This window comes from Rousettus aegyptiacus, unplaced genomic scaffold, assembly GCF_014176215.1.
Source record: "Rousettus aegyptiacus isolate mRouAeg1 unplaced genomic scaffold, mRouAeg1.p scaffold_m13_p_1, whole genome shotgun sequence".
In the NCBI taxonomy this organism is placed as follows: domain Eukaryota; kingdom Metazoa; phylum Chordata; class Mammalia; order Chiroptera; family Pteropodidae; genus Rousettus; species Rousettus aegyptiacus.
The window spans coordinates 25,077,318-25,093,700 of record NW_023416284.1 but is presented as its reverse complement, the minus strand read 5'-3'; the positions used below and the strand labels follow the sequence as shown (position 1 = coordinate 25,093,700).

The following is a 16,383-nucleotide window of genomic DNA, read 5'->3' as shown; positions in this document are numbered from 1 at the left end:
CCTGGCTAGTGTGGCTAGTTCATGTCAGCACCCAGCTAACAGAGCACCTGATACACCAGTGGATCTGTATTACTGACTGGCTGGCTTTGCTCAGACTATTCCCTTAGCCTGCAGTGCCCTCCTCTGGCTCTAAATTCTATTAACATTATGGACCCAATTTAGATGCCAGCTCTTCTGTGAAGCTGGGTATTGATCCTTACTATCATATCTGACCCCTTCTCCTTGATGCTTTCCAAGCAGATTCTTTATATCACTACCACAGCCTAATTTCTGTTCTCATACAGACTGGTTATTGTATTACTGGACCTAGTTTTTCTTCTTTTCTTCAGAAGGATCATATGCCACTCTCTAATAAGGAGAAGCCTATTTTTCCTTTTTAAAAATTAAACTCTAATTGAATTAAAGTATCTAAAGTATGTGTTAGTAAAAAAAGTTTCCTTTTGCATAAAGTTTACAAAATGTTTAAAAATCCTGAGATGTAGAAATACTAAAAGGAGCAATACTAACTGCCCTTACTTGTATACATCTTTCACTGAAAAGAATACAAAGCATTGTCCTATAGTCTAATGTTGAATTTTCCTTCCCATTTACAAATGAAGAGATTGAAATCAAAAGATTATTAAATGAATTTAAGAGAATTCAGCATTTGTGAGAAGAGTACACCTCAGTTAAAAAATACTAAGCCTTATACCAAGTCCTTTGCTATTTTAGCTTATTAAATCTTACTCAATCTTTTACATAACTCTTTGAAGTAGTACTATTATCCTATTTTACAGACATCAAAGGAGATTAAATGACTTGCCCAAGGTCACAGAGCTAGCAAATGGAAGAATAAGAATTTGAAGTTAAGTCTGTCTTGCTCCAAAGCCTGTGATCTTAACCACGAAACTATATTGCTTCTGACATAACTCAACTTGCAGGCTGCTGCTCTATCCACCCAAGACGCTGCCTTTCTAAATGCATTCTAAATAAATTCTAGGGCTTGATTTCCCTCTTTTCATGTACACTTCTCACATGTACAGATGCATTAAGTAGGGTCTCTATTTCTATCCAGCAGAATGCAAATACAGAAACCTAAGCTCTCAGCAGACTAGCTCTTCTGTCTCCTTCTGTTGGCTATTACATAAATATGACAGGCCTGTTGTGCTAGACTCACAGAGAAGTAATTTCTCTTGGCTGAGATATTAGGATTGTTGTCACTCCAATCATATGCTAGTTCTTCCTCCTCCTTCTCATTCAACCAAATCAACTCAGCTGTAGCTCTGGAGACAAATTTATGCAGGCTCTGAAGGTGCCTCATTCGGAAGCTAGAAGTTTCCTAGACAAAGCAAGGATTAAAAGGTTAGACTACCAGCCTCTCATCAATAGCAGATAGTACATTTAACATCAAAGTAAAGAATAACTCAGGAAATAAATTTAGCTTTGCTTTTTAATCTCTGGGTGATTCTTCATGGACTTAAATTTAGTACAAGTTTGGTATAAGACTCCCAGAGCCTCTGTCAGTCCTAACTAGAAGTCAGAACCCACCAGGACTTGTGGGGCTCTCTGGAGAAAGAATGATCTTGGGTCAGTCCTACTCTGGACAATCTGGAAAGACAGGAATGAAGAACAACAGATAGAAGTCCCCTCCTTATCGATCTCAGACTTTTAGTTTTGGTGTCTCGAAGCACATATAGCCACTGCTCTGGTGAAGCATGACAGCTGGGATAAGCTCTATTTACCTACAGTTTTCTGAGGCAGTGGTTTCTGATCCATTAAGAAAATGTTATAATACATCTGAACAACTGCATAGTAAATGATATAATCTAATAAATAGGAAAACAAAACAGGGCCAAATCAAGAACTTTCTGAAGTAGGGAAAAGAATTGTTTGGACAAAACCAGATTCTTCATGAACAAACTGTAAGAGAGTTAGTGAAACTTACCTTCAACTTACAATACTGTGTCTCCAGCTTTCCAAGAGTTTCAACATAACTAGTATGAAAATTTTGGGACATTTTTCCCTGATAAGAAAGGAATGAAATAAGAATACATTAAAAAAAGAGTAAGTACTAGGAATACCAGGTGCTGTAGATACTAAAAAAAAAAAAAAAGAATAAGTAAACTATACTATGGTATGGTTTCAACTATGTAAATGCTATGTCTGCACATGGGTAAAGATTGGTTACTCTAAAAAACAAAACAAAACAAAATAGGCAAAAAATCTCTTGTCTATTTTATAGCTGAGAGCAGCACAAAGTGCGGAATAGTTCAGGATGAATACAACCAACAAACCTCACTATCTTGTGCTTCTAGTAATTCTGGAAGGTTACTAAGCAAAACCTATGCCTGATGATTCCCAAACCACTCAATTGCTATTTTGAAGAGGAAAGCTGAAATAAAAAATGAGAAGGTAGAATGAGTGAGGGAGAAGAGAGACTGTATAGTTTCTCTCTACCAGCTCTCTACTGAAGACGGAAGAAGTGGAAAGAGCATCAACTTTTGGAGCAGAGGGCCTGAGTTTGAAAACTGCATCCACTACTTAATAATTTTGACCTTAGCTTTCAGTATTACTTTCCAGTGCATACTGTTCTGGTTACCCGCCCCACCCCACTTTCCATAATGGATTCTGACTGCCACATACCTCATACAACCTGGCCTCTTTGACACTTAAGCCCAGTTCTTCGACACTGGTGTGAATGTGCTGCTGCGTTTCCAGCTGCAACTCCACACTAGGCAGGTCATTGCCCCACTCTGCTCGCTCCAGTTTCATCTGAAAAAGAACAAATATGAAAATAATAATTTACTGCTAAGTTGGCAAAAGAAGAAAATTATCAGAATCAATGTTTAGACAAGGGGACTTGGGGTAGAGGACTGGGCAAAAGGACATCTTAACCATCTCTGTCACGGCCTCTTACTTGAAAATATGCCATAATCACCCCAAGAAGCTGGGGACTAAATCCCATCAGCTACAGCAACGAAGGCAGCCTTTCGCTGCTACATTATGGGAATACATCCCTAAATTTACCAACCAGAAAGGTGTTTCCATTTCCCTTTATAGAGTCTCTTCATCTCACAATCGGAATGAATATAAGAAATATCTGAAAATATAAAGCTTCATTCATGGCATCGACTGCTGGCCAACAAATTTTAAAACATTAGCTTGTCTTTGAATGTTTTATTTATTGCTACATGGGGAATCCATTATCAGGAGATGGGAAGAATTTTTCTTTTTTGCATTTTTTTTTTTTTTAAGGCAAGGCAGCCCTTGGTTGACCTCACAGATTGCAAGGACCTTGTCAGCTTACAATCTCTTTTTTATTTTTTATGCCTACAGCACCTGGTCTTCCTAGGTGGGCTCCCATTCAAGTACTAACCAGGCCCGACCCTGCTTAGCTTCTGAGATCATATGGGATCGGGCTTGTTCAGGGTAGCATGGCCATAGAGAGGGAAGAATTTCAAACAAAACAAAAGGGTTAGAAAAGTAGGACAATATTGAACTTGAACTAGAATACATGTAAATAGTTCCCCTTAGGGATATAAAGTACAGCACAGGGAAAACAGTCAATAATATTATAATAACTATGTATGGTATCAGATGGGTACTAGGCTTATTGGAGCGATTATTTCATATGTTATGTAAATGTCTGATCACTATGCTGTATACCTGAAGTTAATATACTGTATATCAACTGTAATTGAAAAATAAATTTTAAAAAATAGTGCTGTATTGTGAAACACAGCAGCCTTACTTAAATGTAAGAGCTAAGGCCAAAACAAAAAATGAAGAATAAGCTTCTCTGCCAATGAGGAAATTTCAGAAAAGATAACTAAGATTTATAGACTCTGCAACTTCTCCCACAAGCTCCCATTTAGAGCACAGTTAGCTGAAGGGTACCGAGTATCAAAGGGCTTCAAATTAGAAAAGCCTAAACTATTTGGTGTGAGATTTTGAAAATTTGAACTAATCCTACCCATTTAAAATTTAAGAAGAAAGATGTCTGGGTCACAGACAGCATCGATAAATGAGGGAGTCTATACAAGCAGCGTGGAGCAACTTGGTCCCCTTAGACCAAGCTGCTGGACCCAGTAAATCTTAGCATGCCATATAAGCATTTGGAACATACACCCACCTGCATTTCTTCTACCCAAGACAGTAGTTCATACACAAATCGGAGATTGCCTTCATCTTCAGAGGACGAGATAGACACAAGTTCAGCCCGAGTCATGGGCTTTCGGAACCAGGAGGTAGAAGAAGAGTGAGTTCCCTTGGTCAAGGGTTCCGCCTTCAGATGAGTAGTGGTTAAAGTAGAGGGTGGAACCAATTCAAGTGAAGTGAAATGGCCCTTCCGATACAAGTTTGTGCACTCTAGACGCAAGGTGACCAGCTCATCCTGCAGACGCATGACCCTGAAATGGAAGAGAAAGAAGAGATATAAATTTACAACATACTTTTTAAAATAAAATCTTCCCTATCCATTTGATAAGGATAAGGTAAAAATAAAAATGAGATCATATCCGGAAACATGTTTTGTGAAAGAAAAAGTGTTATATGAATGCAAGATGGTATTATTAATATCTTCATCATTTAGAGTTGCCTTTGAGGCAAATACCAAGTTATAGTGTTAACTGGAGGGAAGCAAATCAACACCAGTTCTAAACAAGATGTGGTACCAAACCCCTGCAGATCACTTGGAAATAAGTAGGATGTGATGCCACAATGACTCGGAAATCCTGCAGGTACTTACTGGCCAGGGCCTGCAGAAGAGAAAACTGTTATCCACCATGGGAATTTTCCTGCCAAAATACCTGTAGTATTCCCACTGAGGCACTGGCCTCTAAGGTTCAAGTTACAAGATTTACTACCTGATTCTTGACCCATGAATCTCAGCAGTAAGCAAACCCTCAGTTTGAGTCCCATGTTCCTCACCTAAAAGCCAGCTCTTCTAGCTGGTAATAATTCTCATCCCGTAAGATCTGGAGATCCACCTGTAGTTGCCTGATAAGACCTTCGCATTCCTGAATGTACATGATGACATCTGACTCGCACTGTACTGGTTGTCCTGATTCCAGGTGAGCAGCATCCTGAGAAAGAGAGAATTAGAGTAGGGAACTCCCATTGCCCCCACCCACTAGGACCCGAGGAAGCCAAGGGGCCCACTGCAATTCCAATAGTAAGAAATTAACACAGCTGGATTCCTCAATGGTTAACTTTGATCATGAGAGCCCAGGGTGAGAAGTGGAAAACATATGACATAAGAAGTGAACAAAACAGAGGCTTACGGCCTGCAGTGTATTCTTAGCTAGTGTCAGTTTTTCTTCACAGTTCAAAGCACCATTCTGGATTTTGTTTGCAATCTGTAGCAGCAATTCCAGCCTTAAATAAAATCAGAAAACCATGGTCAAGTTATGGCCCAGTCAGTTATGCCGGATCCCCTTCAGGCTCTGGACCCACCTCTCTACAGCTGGTCGGAGTGATTTCTCTCGCTCCAGCATTTCAATGATGAGCTTTCCCCATTCTTCTTCTACATCATTAGGGTGATAACCTTGAGGCAGTTTAATTCGGCCAAATTCAATCCACACCTGAAAAACCCAGAGATACTCTTTCAGTCCAATGCACAGCCATGCCCTCAGACCCCAGTTTTAATTTATTCTTCCCACATCACTTCTTGCTCCTTTACTCAGCCACTCAGCAGTTCCCCTGCGGCCGCCCCCACCAATGTCTAATAAGAGAAAACAACGGAACATTATCAGTACCTCACCTTGAGGCGAGAGCAAAATAATCACCTCTAAAATGCAAGGACTATCTGCTCTAAATTCACCCATTTCTTCTACACTTTACATAACTCTCAATAACCACCATTCTGGAAAGGTCAAATGTCTATCTCTACAGCTTCAAATTCTCTAGGAATCACAGTGTGAATGGGACTCTCTTCCGCTGCCCCCCACCCAATTCTAGGGAAATTAGCTTCCCTCTGAGAAACAAGAAAACTCATCCACAAAACTCAAGATTTCTAAATAAATGTATGCCATTTTTCGATTTTCCTTTAAAAAATACAGATGGCTGCTACTATCCCTTTATCACAAGTTTTCAAGACCAGCCTGACAGTGATGCTAGATTTGTCACCCTGAGAATACTGCTATGAATGCAGGTTGGAAAGAGGATGTAGGGGCTCTGTCTAACAAAAGCAACAACAGGGGAAACCAGCAAACCTCAAATCTCAGCAAAAGATAAGCTTTCTCACCTCTAATAATTTATATAATTCCTCGATTCTTCCTTTTTCTCTCTCCTTGGCCAGAATTTCTGTTTCTTTGAAGTGTATATACTGGTTATAAAGTGCCTACGAAATTAATATTCAGTGAATGAATGAATGAATGTATACAAGCAACCTGACCCAATTTTTTATACCACCTCACCCAGAAACCAGCAGCAACAAGCTCTGAGACTTACTCCCTAGAAAGAATTTATAAAAAACAATTTAAGTACATGACTTTACCTTTAGTTCAACAGGGTTCTGGGGAAAAGTTTTATCTGACATCAGTATTGTATGCTGCTTGATCCAGGGAATAAGGGAGTCCACTCGGCTTTGGTATTCTTGCCACTTGGAGTCTACTTCCTATTGCCAAAAGGTAAATATCACACATTTTCCGATTAGTGGTATGTAAAATGACCACAGGGAGAAAGTAGCTCGAGCCATCCTAAACCACAGAAAATCCTTGCCCTCTAATTGCCTACCCAGCTGCTTAGTTTAATGCTCAGAGTCCCAGTTTCAAAGCCCCTCCTTCATGGGCTCTCGAGATGGGATTCAATTTCCTGATACCTAGATTACTGTAGGCTGGATGCTACAAAATTAACAATATCTAGACTCATTCCCAGGAACCAAAGACAATGACCATATATAAAGACCATGGTGTGGGTTCAGGTTACTCTGCATAAAACTGCTCTGGAACACAGTCTCAGTCTCAGTCTCTCTCTCTCAGTGTCTGTCTGTCTGTCTCTCTCTCTTACATCAATACATTCTACCCAAACAAATCAAAGTCAGAAAATATCTTAAGAAAGTGTTCTTTTACCATAGCATTGATCCCTTCTCCACCCTCAGGAACTTTAGGGAAGGCATCATAAATTGAAGACACATAAGTGATTACAGACTTTTCATCTGGAGATGGCACATCCACATCTGAGAGAGAAAGGGTAAGACATTTCTTAGAACCTGCCAAAAGGAACAGTGAACATATGCTACATACACACAACTTCAGTCGACTCTCACCTTCAGCATCCAGTAGCCGGGTGACCCCCAGTCTTTCTGCCACTTCGAAAGCCTGTTCCAGATTCTCTCGGTTACTCTGGATTTGTACCCTCTCCATATCTACCAGGTCAGGTCTGTAAAAGTTCACCAAGGTACATGAAAGGCCACCATCTACACACCACACACCAAGTCCACACAAAGAAAATTTCTTAAAGTACTCAGAGCTGAAAAACACTCATTGAGTTAGCGAGAAAGCAAGAGGTTTAGAAAGGTACTAATCCTACTTTTAATTACAGCCCAGGAGCCCAGTGCTACCTAATTCTAACCTAATGCAATAGTAACCTTGTTGGATTTCATGGAAAAGGTATCCCAGTACAGAATGAAAACTGGGGCATATGTATGACCACTAAGAGTGTACTAATTTTGATTTTTGTCATTCAAAATTCTTGTCTTCCTCACTAATCTCACTCTAGTCACCCGCTATTTCTTAGCCACTCCAAGCAAGCCCTAGCTTCAGGCCCTTTACACTTGCTATTTCCTCCAAATAAACACTCCCTCATGGCTCTGCTCCAGCATCCTCATCAGAGAGGCCATCTCCAACCGCCCTGTCCAAAATACCACAACCCCATGACTCTCCATCCCTCCAATGCACTTCCCACGGAATTACAGCATATGTTTGTGTATTGCCTAATAAACAAATAAGCTCCATGAGAGCAATAAATTTTGTTGTTTTGTTCACTACTATTTGAGCCCAGTGCCTAGAACATTAGCAGTTCAATACATACGCCTTTTTTTAATTGAATAAAATGAATCAGCTTCTTGATTCTTGGTTCAGGAGGAAAAGTGACATTAAGACTAACTACAGATGAAAAGAAGCCCCTCCAGGCACACTGAAATTCTACTGTATTTACCTGTATCGGTGAATAAGGGCATTAAACATCTTCCCATCACTCCAGCAGGAGGAAAAGTTGGTGCATTTGATTCCTGTGTAACCAGCTGTCACCTTCTGGGTCCAGAGGAGCAGCTTTTCCTTGGCTGACATGTCCCCTGACTCTCCACTAATGTAGATGTCCGAGATCTGCCAAAAGACAGGACACAAGAATAACCTTCTCTTCTTCATACACTATGGTTCTGAGAAGAGGGAGATCCAAGGCTGGTAGCACTTCAGATGACAACCTCAACATATGTTCACTCTCTTTGGTTAGTCAAAGAAATGCAAATTAAAACCAGGACAGGTCACCCTTTCACCTATAAATGAGAAGTTTTTTGTTTTTTTTTTTAATGATACCACTCAGTATTGGAGAGAATATTTAACATTGGATGTTCTCATGCACTGCCACTTGTGAGAATATAAAGGACATAAGTTCTCTGGATGGTAGCTTTGAATCAAAAATCTTAAAATATACAGACACTTAATAGAAAATCATCAGAGACATGTGCAAATTTTATCAAAACATGATAAACATTAGAGCAGAAAGTTATAGAGCTTAAACTCTAATAAGGGATTGATTAATCACATATTATAGTATATATACATGGTAGAATTCTATGAAGCACTTAAAAAGGTGTTAAAAAATTTTAATGACAGAAAAATGATCACCATATTTTATGAAAAGAAAAATACAAAATACATATAGCAACACTGATTTTATATAGATATAAATAACATATATTTAACTATACACATAAATATATGCATAATGTATGTAATAGATGCATATGTTATATGAGTATAAACATAGGAAATATACCAAACTAGTCATCATAGTTATCTCTTAGTCATAACATTATGGGTGATTATATTTTCCAAATTTTCTATATCATATGCATTTTTATAGAAAGGAAAAAAGCTATTTTAAGAAATTCCCAAAATCTATCATAGGCCCAACTTTGAGAGATGACAGTGTGGGAGAGAAGAAAGTACATGCCTTTGATTCCACACAGACCTGGGTTTGAATCTCAAACCCAAACTCAAACTCAAGCTAGAGACCTCAGTGATAACACTGGGAAAGTGAGACAAACACCTACTATTTTTTCAGGACTGCCGTGATCATCAATGAGGTTACACATAGTAAGGCACCTAGGGCTGTGCTCAACAAAGTGTCCCTGTTGCTCTTTCTAGTACAGATGATAATCTTCCTTTAATTCTTACTTGTCTAACTTCCACAGCACTAATACAGCCTGTCATCATTTAATTAAATGTTATCTTGCATTATTGACTGTTATTTCATATATTTCATCTTATCTCTTCAAGACTGTAGGTTTCCTGGGGAGTTGATACCACATCTTAATATTCAGAACCATCTAAAATGAAATAGCAGCCCCCATGAGGAAGAGCTCCTTCACACAGGACATGTTCAAGCAGAAGCTGGGACATCGTGGAAGAAATCTCCTCCAGCCCTGAGACTCAGTGATCACAGTCCTTCTGTGTATTGCCCATGCGCATAGTGTTGTTGTGCTGGTCATGTGGTGAATGCTTAACATGTTTTCATTAATAATCTCTTGGTTTATAAATAATAAAAATAAACAAATGTATTTTGGGGTTAGGTCCACTTAGAACACTGAGATACATTACTTTTATGACAACAAACTTACTTAACAAATTCAAAGCATTATGTATAATCAAACAAGTTTGGGCTAATATTAATAATGGCTATCTCTCCTGGAGTGGGACTATGGATAATTTTCTTTTATTCAGACTTTAAATAAAAAGTAAGCATATCTTACTTTTATAATGAAAACTATAAAATCATTTTGTCAATAAGAAAAATCATAAGCCTTTGGATCAGATAAACATTTGAAAGGAGGGATTTACTCCGAAATGACCTCAGGCAAACTACTTAAGCCTCTTGCACTCCATCTTCCCCATATTTAAAGCAGAATAATGACTTTCTCTTAGGGTCACTATAAGGATTAAATAAGGTGATGTAGGTAAAGTGTCTGGTGAATATGTGTTTCCTTCCCATAATAATAAAACAGTATGCCTAGCACAGTTTTTGGGCTGGGTGATTTGGGCAGGGAAGGCAGTGCATGTCAACAGAACACCTGTCTCTCAGTTGTCTCCATCAGGTACAGCACTGTGAAAGTAACAGCCTCCCTGGTGGCCAGTAAAAGGGACAATCACCAATAAGGCACTTTCGAGTCTCTGAGTGAGTACTAAATTTACATACTCACCTCATAATAGGTTAGATTCAATGTCATCAGAAGACACTGTAAAATCAGAAAAAACAGGGCCAGGAACTTCTACTAATACTTTATTTAGTGTAAAAGAAAGCTGCAGACTAAGAAATCTTACTAATAGGTCTAAAGAAAGACTGAAAACAAAAAAGTATGGGTAGCCTGCATGGAGTCCGGAAAAAGGAAACCAGTATGTGTTTCCTCTAAGACTGTGTGAGAGAGAAATGATGGCCTAACCAGCACATTCCAGGATTCTTGTTCCCTTGACAGGTACATTTCTGCAGGAGGAATCGAGCTGCCAAACTCTGATGATGCCATCTAGTAATATCAGACGGCAAATCTCTTCTCCACCCACTACCTCTCTGCTCTGACTCTATGTTCACCTGACAACCTTCAGATTATGACCTGCTTCCTCTATCACACCCTAAAGCGGCAAAATGCACTGAGTGGCCGATTCGAATACTGTTATCACTTAGCAGTTGTTAAAATTCATATTGTAAATTAATAAATTTATATCAATCAATCTCTAACAAGTATGATCACTGTCAAGTCAATCCGCTAAAACTCAATCTACTCTGAGTACACTGCGGGTAGGGACGGGAAAGAGCTATGGAGTTGCAAAGCTGAGGACCAACCATGGATAATAGTGCCCAAGCCATCATTCTGTGAGTACATGGAAAATAGCCCGACCCTAGTACCAATTCTGTTGCAGTTCGCCTTAACAACATTTCCAGCTGCTTGTTTCAATGGCTAGATATCAACCACCACTGACATATAACAATACTTTGACTGTAGCCACTTCACATACATATTAAGGCAAAACATGGTTGAGAACAGCAAACAGGAAATTTGTTGAACTAAACACAGGAAGAACTTGAATAAGCCAATGAAATCTGAATGTTTATGTTTCTTACCCCAAAAAAGAAATTCTGGTTAATTAATTGACATTGTTATGTCCAGTGCAAGCACACTTTCTCTGATGGTATCGCCTACCTGCAAATCACAGTATCTTTGTATATTGCACTGAAAATGGTTCAATGAATAGCCTTACTTCAGATTTTCCACACAGAGAAGTGTTTGGATCTCTCGGGGCAGGGTGGGGAGAGGAATACCCTGTTAGAATTAGGGCCCTGCCTAGACTGTGAACTTGGTGAGAAAAATGGGATTATTGTCACAACCACCTCAGGAATTAAATTTGGCTTTTGTCCATCTCTTCAGTTAATACTCGCGTGTGATATGCACAGTGTGGTCCTTTGGAATACACAGAAGCTTTTACCTTAATCTCCCACATGCAAAAACCCAGTTTTAGTGTCAGGAAGCTTTCCTCTTCATCTAGATTTTTAATGGAAAGCCATTTGGAGAGGGAGAAAAGCCTCAATACCATTCCAGAGACATGTACATCTACCTGAATTCTCTTTCAGGGCTTGACTAATTCCTCCTATGAAGCATATCTAGAAACTTACTGAGTTCTTAGTAATTAAATAAGCATTTACTGAACAACACCTCATCTGTGCTTAACGCAATTGCAGGCACCATGGAGAACAAACAAAAGTCAAACATCATTTATTCATTCTGCTGTTATTTCTTAAGTAACCACAAATGTTCTAGGATCTATGTTTAAATTCTTGGTATCTCAAGATAAAAGTACATCCCTGAGCCTCAAGCTCAAGAAATTTAGTAGAGAAGATTAATGCTGTGAAGAGGTAAGTAACCCAAACAATGCCAAGGAACTCTTCTCTGAGATAACAATATCTATGTTTAGTTTTAAGATGTAAGTAGAAGTTAGCCAGGTGAAAAGAGGAAACAGAAAAATAGACATGATTGCCCTGTAAGGACTTATTTAAGACATGTTGTACTGGCTAAAATAAGGCAGTCCCCAAATTTTCCCAAATGACAACAGATGGATGAGAGAGCAGAATGGAGGAAGGGAAGTGTGGTCCTCTTGAATAAATAAACTTGTAGAAATTTATTTATACATATACACATATTTAAAATTAAGCAGTATATCTAATGCAATAATTTAGTATTAATGCCTTTTCTACTTTTACATTTCATAAAACCATGTTATTCAAACTCTGCAGCTTTGACATCAATAAAACTACTTAAAAAAATAAAACTACAGTTTAAGTAAATACTCTAGAAAACATCCTCTACATTTCAAGATTTCTGAGACTTGACAGCACTCTTCTGAATCCATTCGGTCACTAGAAATTTTACCCCCAACCATAAGAATCCAGTTGTGTAACATTGTGTTAGTCTTTTATTCATTCTGTTGGTATTTATTTATGATTTCCATAATGTAACCACTTGCTGTGTGTGTTTTCTAAGTGACATGAGTGATTTTTAAAAAGGTTTTAAAATATGATTAAGACTTATATACAATTACATTCAACATTTCAAATTAGGAGGTTATAGTCCCAAGAATAACTAAAATTTTCTTAGATTTTTGGACTCTCTTTTTTGTTTAACTATTATATCAGTTGATCGCTACAAAAATTGGTATAAATTGAAATAGCAGATGGTGACCCAACTTCATTCATCATTTTGATGAATTGACTATGAATTGACCAAGAGCGCAATAACAAGACTTTATAAAAAGTCAAATACAAAGAGATTCTCTTTTTTCCGAAGGCTAATTTCTAGGGGAGGAGGGGATCTTCCCTTATATTTAGTCATATGTGGTAGATCACATGAAAGAGTTATACATAACTTAAGGCTCCCAGAGAACAACAGTGATATAGTAAATAGCAATGTCCAAAAGAAGATCGAAAGAATGAAAAATCAGTATGGCTGGAGTAATAAAAAATATTTCTAAAGAAGTATGAGGTAAACTAATACTCTAAGGGTATTATAGAATAGACCAAAAAAAAAAAAAATCCAGGTAGAAAGTAGATGCAAAAATTAGAAGTTGAAATAAGTTGAAAAAGGAATAGTAGATGGCTAAGGGGTTGACCTATTAAAAAGGAAGGTTCGAACTGGGGACTGATGTGGGAGAGATTAGATTATGGAGGGGTTGGAATACCAGGCTGAGGAGTTTAGACATTGTCTATGTAAGTCTCAGGGAATGAGACTAGATGTAATTAACAAATAGATCTTGATTTCTAGCTGACCTCAACCAACTACAGAGAAGGTATCAGACTTTGAAAACTTTCACTCAAGAAGCAGGTAAGAGCACAGAACGATAGTTCATTACAAATGCTTGGCTAGAAGGACCTAATAACAGCTTTGTTTCACCAACATCGGAGTTAGGTAAAGGTCAGGGGTACTCCATTTAGTAGTATTCCAATCAGAATCTTGGTGGTCTCTCCAGGGAATATAATTAGAATGGAAATCCTAGGTCAGAGAATATGGGTATTTTTCAATTCTACTAAATAGTGTCAAACTATTTTCCAAATAACAGTACAATTTATACATCTACCCACAAGGTATGAAGAGGTTTTCTGCCACTCTATATCCTTACCTACACTAGGTATTCGCAAACTTTTCATTTTCTGTCAATATGATGAGTATCAATAGTATCTTATTGTTGTTTTGATTTCTATATCTTTGATTACTAATGAGAAAGAAGCATGCGTATGAGGCGTTTTTGGTTTCCTTTTTTTGTGAGTTGCTTATTCCTGGGCTTTCCCCTATTTTTCTACTAGGGCATATTTCTTTTTCTTATTTGTAGTGATTCTTTAAATAATATTATTAACATTTCTTGTGCATTACTTGTATTAACTCATGTAATTCTCACAGCAACCCTGCAAAGTATATACTATTCTTAACCTCAGTTTACAAATGAGAAAATTACATCACAGGGAAGTTAAGTAACTTGCCCCAAGGTAACACTGCTAATGAGTAGTTAAACGGAATTCAAACTCAGCCAACTTGGCTCCACATTCTTAACCATTACTCCTATACTGCACTTCCTATATTCTGGATATTAGTTCTTTTTTGGTATATGCATCATATAATAATTTCACCGTTATTTTTCTTAACTATCCATCTGAAATGAAAAATTTCAAATATATACAAAAAGAGGCAGAATGGTATAATGAACTCCTATGTACCCAACACCCATTTCCAACCATTATTAACTCACAGCTCAACTTAATTCATCTGCACTCCACCCACTTCACCCTTCCCCTATTATTATGAAGCAAATTCCACATATATCATTTCTTTCATAAACACTTCGGTATGTATCTCTAAAAGATAAGGACTATTTTTAACATAACCACACCACCACTGTTATACCAAAAAAAAAAAAAAAAAAAAGATTCCTTAGTTATATTTTTAATTAATTTTTTTTTGGAAAAGAAAAAAAAATCTTTTCTTAAACAGTTTTAACTGTAACTTCAACTGCTACATTCCTCCAATAGTATCATCTGCTTAATTTTGCTTTCTTCTTGTAATATAAAGCCAATATTAGTAAAACAAAGTATAATTAAGAGGAGAAATGAGAAAAGGAATACTTGTACCCCGAAAAGGCTGAACCTAGAAAATAATATACCAACTGATCTTTTTCTCAGCATACCTAGCCTCCAATGATAGATCCTACTATCACTCAAAACTGTAAGGACCATAAGCGTTTGTGGAAAGGACACTGGAATAGAGTCAAATTCTTCATTCAACAGAATCCACTAATAGTGTGGGAAGATTAGCAGGAGGAGCCAAGATAGGGAAGAGGAAGGATTTTCAACAATTTTCCTTGCTCACTCCATAAGCCAGGTGTTGTGGACACTGATGGCAGCTGGGAATAGGGAGTCCTCCTGAAAGAAGGAATGGGCCAGAGAAGGCCTTGGTCCAATGTCAAAGTACAAGGCTGTTAATCCGCTCCCATCCAGCTCCAAATCCTCATCTACTTGTCACTCTGAAAACCATTTTTGTCAGCTGGCCCCTGCCATCTTGTATCTGTTAACTACTTCCTGACAAGGGAAGAATTAACTGTATTAGGTAAATAAGAAAGCAGACAACTTATGTTCTATTATCTAAATGCTGCGCTCAGCAAGAATTAGACTCAGTTCCCATTTATCTCTACCCTATAAAGAAACAAAACACATTGCAAAGTTTATGACCAGCCATAGCTGGGTCCCACTCCCATTGACATACCCTGGTCTGATCAACAACAGAGACAATGTGACCTGAGTTATGCCAAGGACAGACATCACCCTAAACTCGAATTATTCTCTAAGGAGAGTTACTACTCTAACATATTAAAAACAAAATGAGCATCCAAAAAAAAAAAATAAAAAAGTCCTGTCTGTTGAGCTGCCAGCTGTCTCCTCTTTAGGAAGGAGCTGGTGTGTGACTAGCAGCAGCTGCTCCTCTGACCCCCATGTCCTCCCAGTGCTCTCACAACTCAGCAGAGGGAATTCAGGCTCCAGTCAGATGCTCTCGCCTCGAGTCTCAACACATTTTACAGGCCTGCAGTGTCAGAAGACGCTGCCTCCATCTCTCCGGCTGCTACCATCCTCAGGCCTTGTGAACAGCCTGCCAGCGAGGGAGCAGCTCCCTGGAGATAGTCCCTTCAGAGGCCAATGAGGGTCTCAGGACCCTTGGTCTTAGGGGACGTGGATTCCTCAGAGATTTTACGCTTATTTTGAGAAGTTACTCTTATCTGTCATATGAAATGGCCAGTCTGTGGTCCCCACATCACGCAAAGGACACAGCCTCAGAAATGCCAGCAGTCTGACAATCAGGTTCTCAGCCTGGGCTATACAGCTGAATAATCTGGCTGTGCCTGCTCTGAAAGGGTAGAAGGGATGAGATGTAGAGCTTGGATGCCCCCAAAATGCCATATACTAATTTGATTCACATACTGAACAGCAAAAGAAGTCACACAACTGTCAAACTACTGACCATGGTCTAAAGGTCTCTCCTACCAATCTTTTCTTTAAGACTCCTCCTCACAAAGTTGTTCAGAACCTTTCCTTCCCAGTGTGAAAACCCCATACTGAAAGTGCCAATGGTCACTTAAGGTCCTTTATCTAGAACTG

General features: G+C 38.5%; 1 protein-coding gene and 1 pseudogene across 34 annotated transcripts in view; both read right to left on the bottom strand.

The window, feature by feature from the left end:
- The window catches only part of MACF1 (microtubule actin crosslinking factor 1), a 293,808-nt gene that overhangs the window by 139,363 nt on the left and 138,062 nt on the right, over positions 1-16,383 (bottom strand). For all 34 annotated transcript variants that reach the window (XM_036232126.1, XM_016157363.2, XM_036232219.1 and 31 more), the window contains 12 exons: positions 8,137-8,303; positions 7,247-7,359; positions 7,050-7,156; positions 6,476-6,595; positions 6,224-6,319; positions 5,434-5,561; positions 5,262-5,355; positions 4,909-5,063; positions 4,112-4,388; positions 2,623-2,751; positions 1,925-2,002; positions 1,157-1,318 (listed from right to left, as the gene is read on the bottom strand). In XM_036232126.1, the coding sequence (XP_036088019.1) occupies positions 1,157-1,318; positions 1,925-2,002; positions 2,623-2,751; positions 4,112-4,388; positions 4,909-5,063; positions 5,262-5,355; positions 5,434-5,561; positions 6,224-6,319; positions 6,476-6,595; positions 7,050-7,156; positions 7,247-7,359; positions 8,137-8,303 (1,626 nt within the window). The remainder of the gene's footprint in view (positions 1-1,156; positions 1,319-1,924; positions 2,003-2,622; positions 2,752-4,111; positions 4,389-4,908; positions 5,064-5,261; positions 5,356-5,433; positions 5,562-6,223; positions 6,320-6,475; positions 6,596-7,049; positions 7,157-7,246; positions 7,360-8,136; positions 8,304-16,383) is intronic.
- On the bottom strand, positions 3,307-3,425 carry LOC118606550 (annotated as a pseudogene).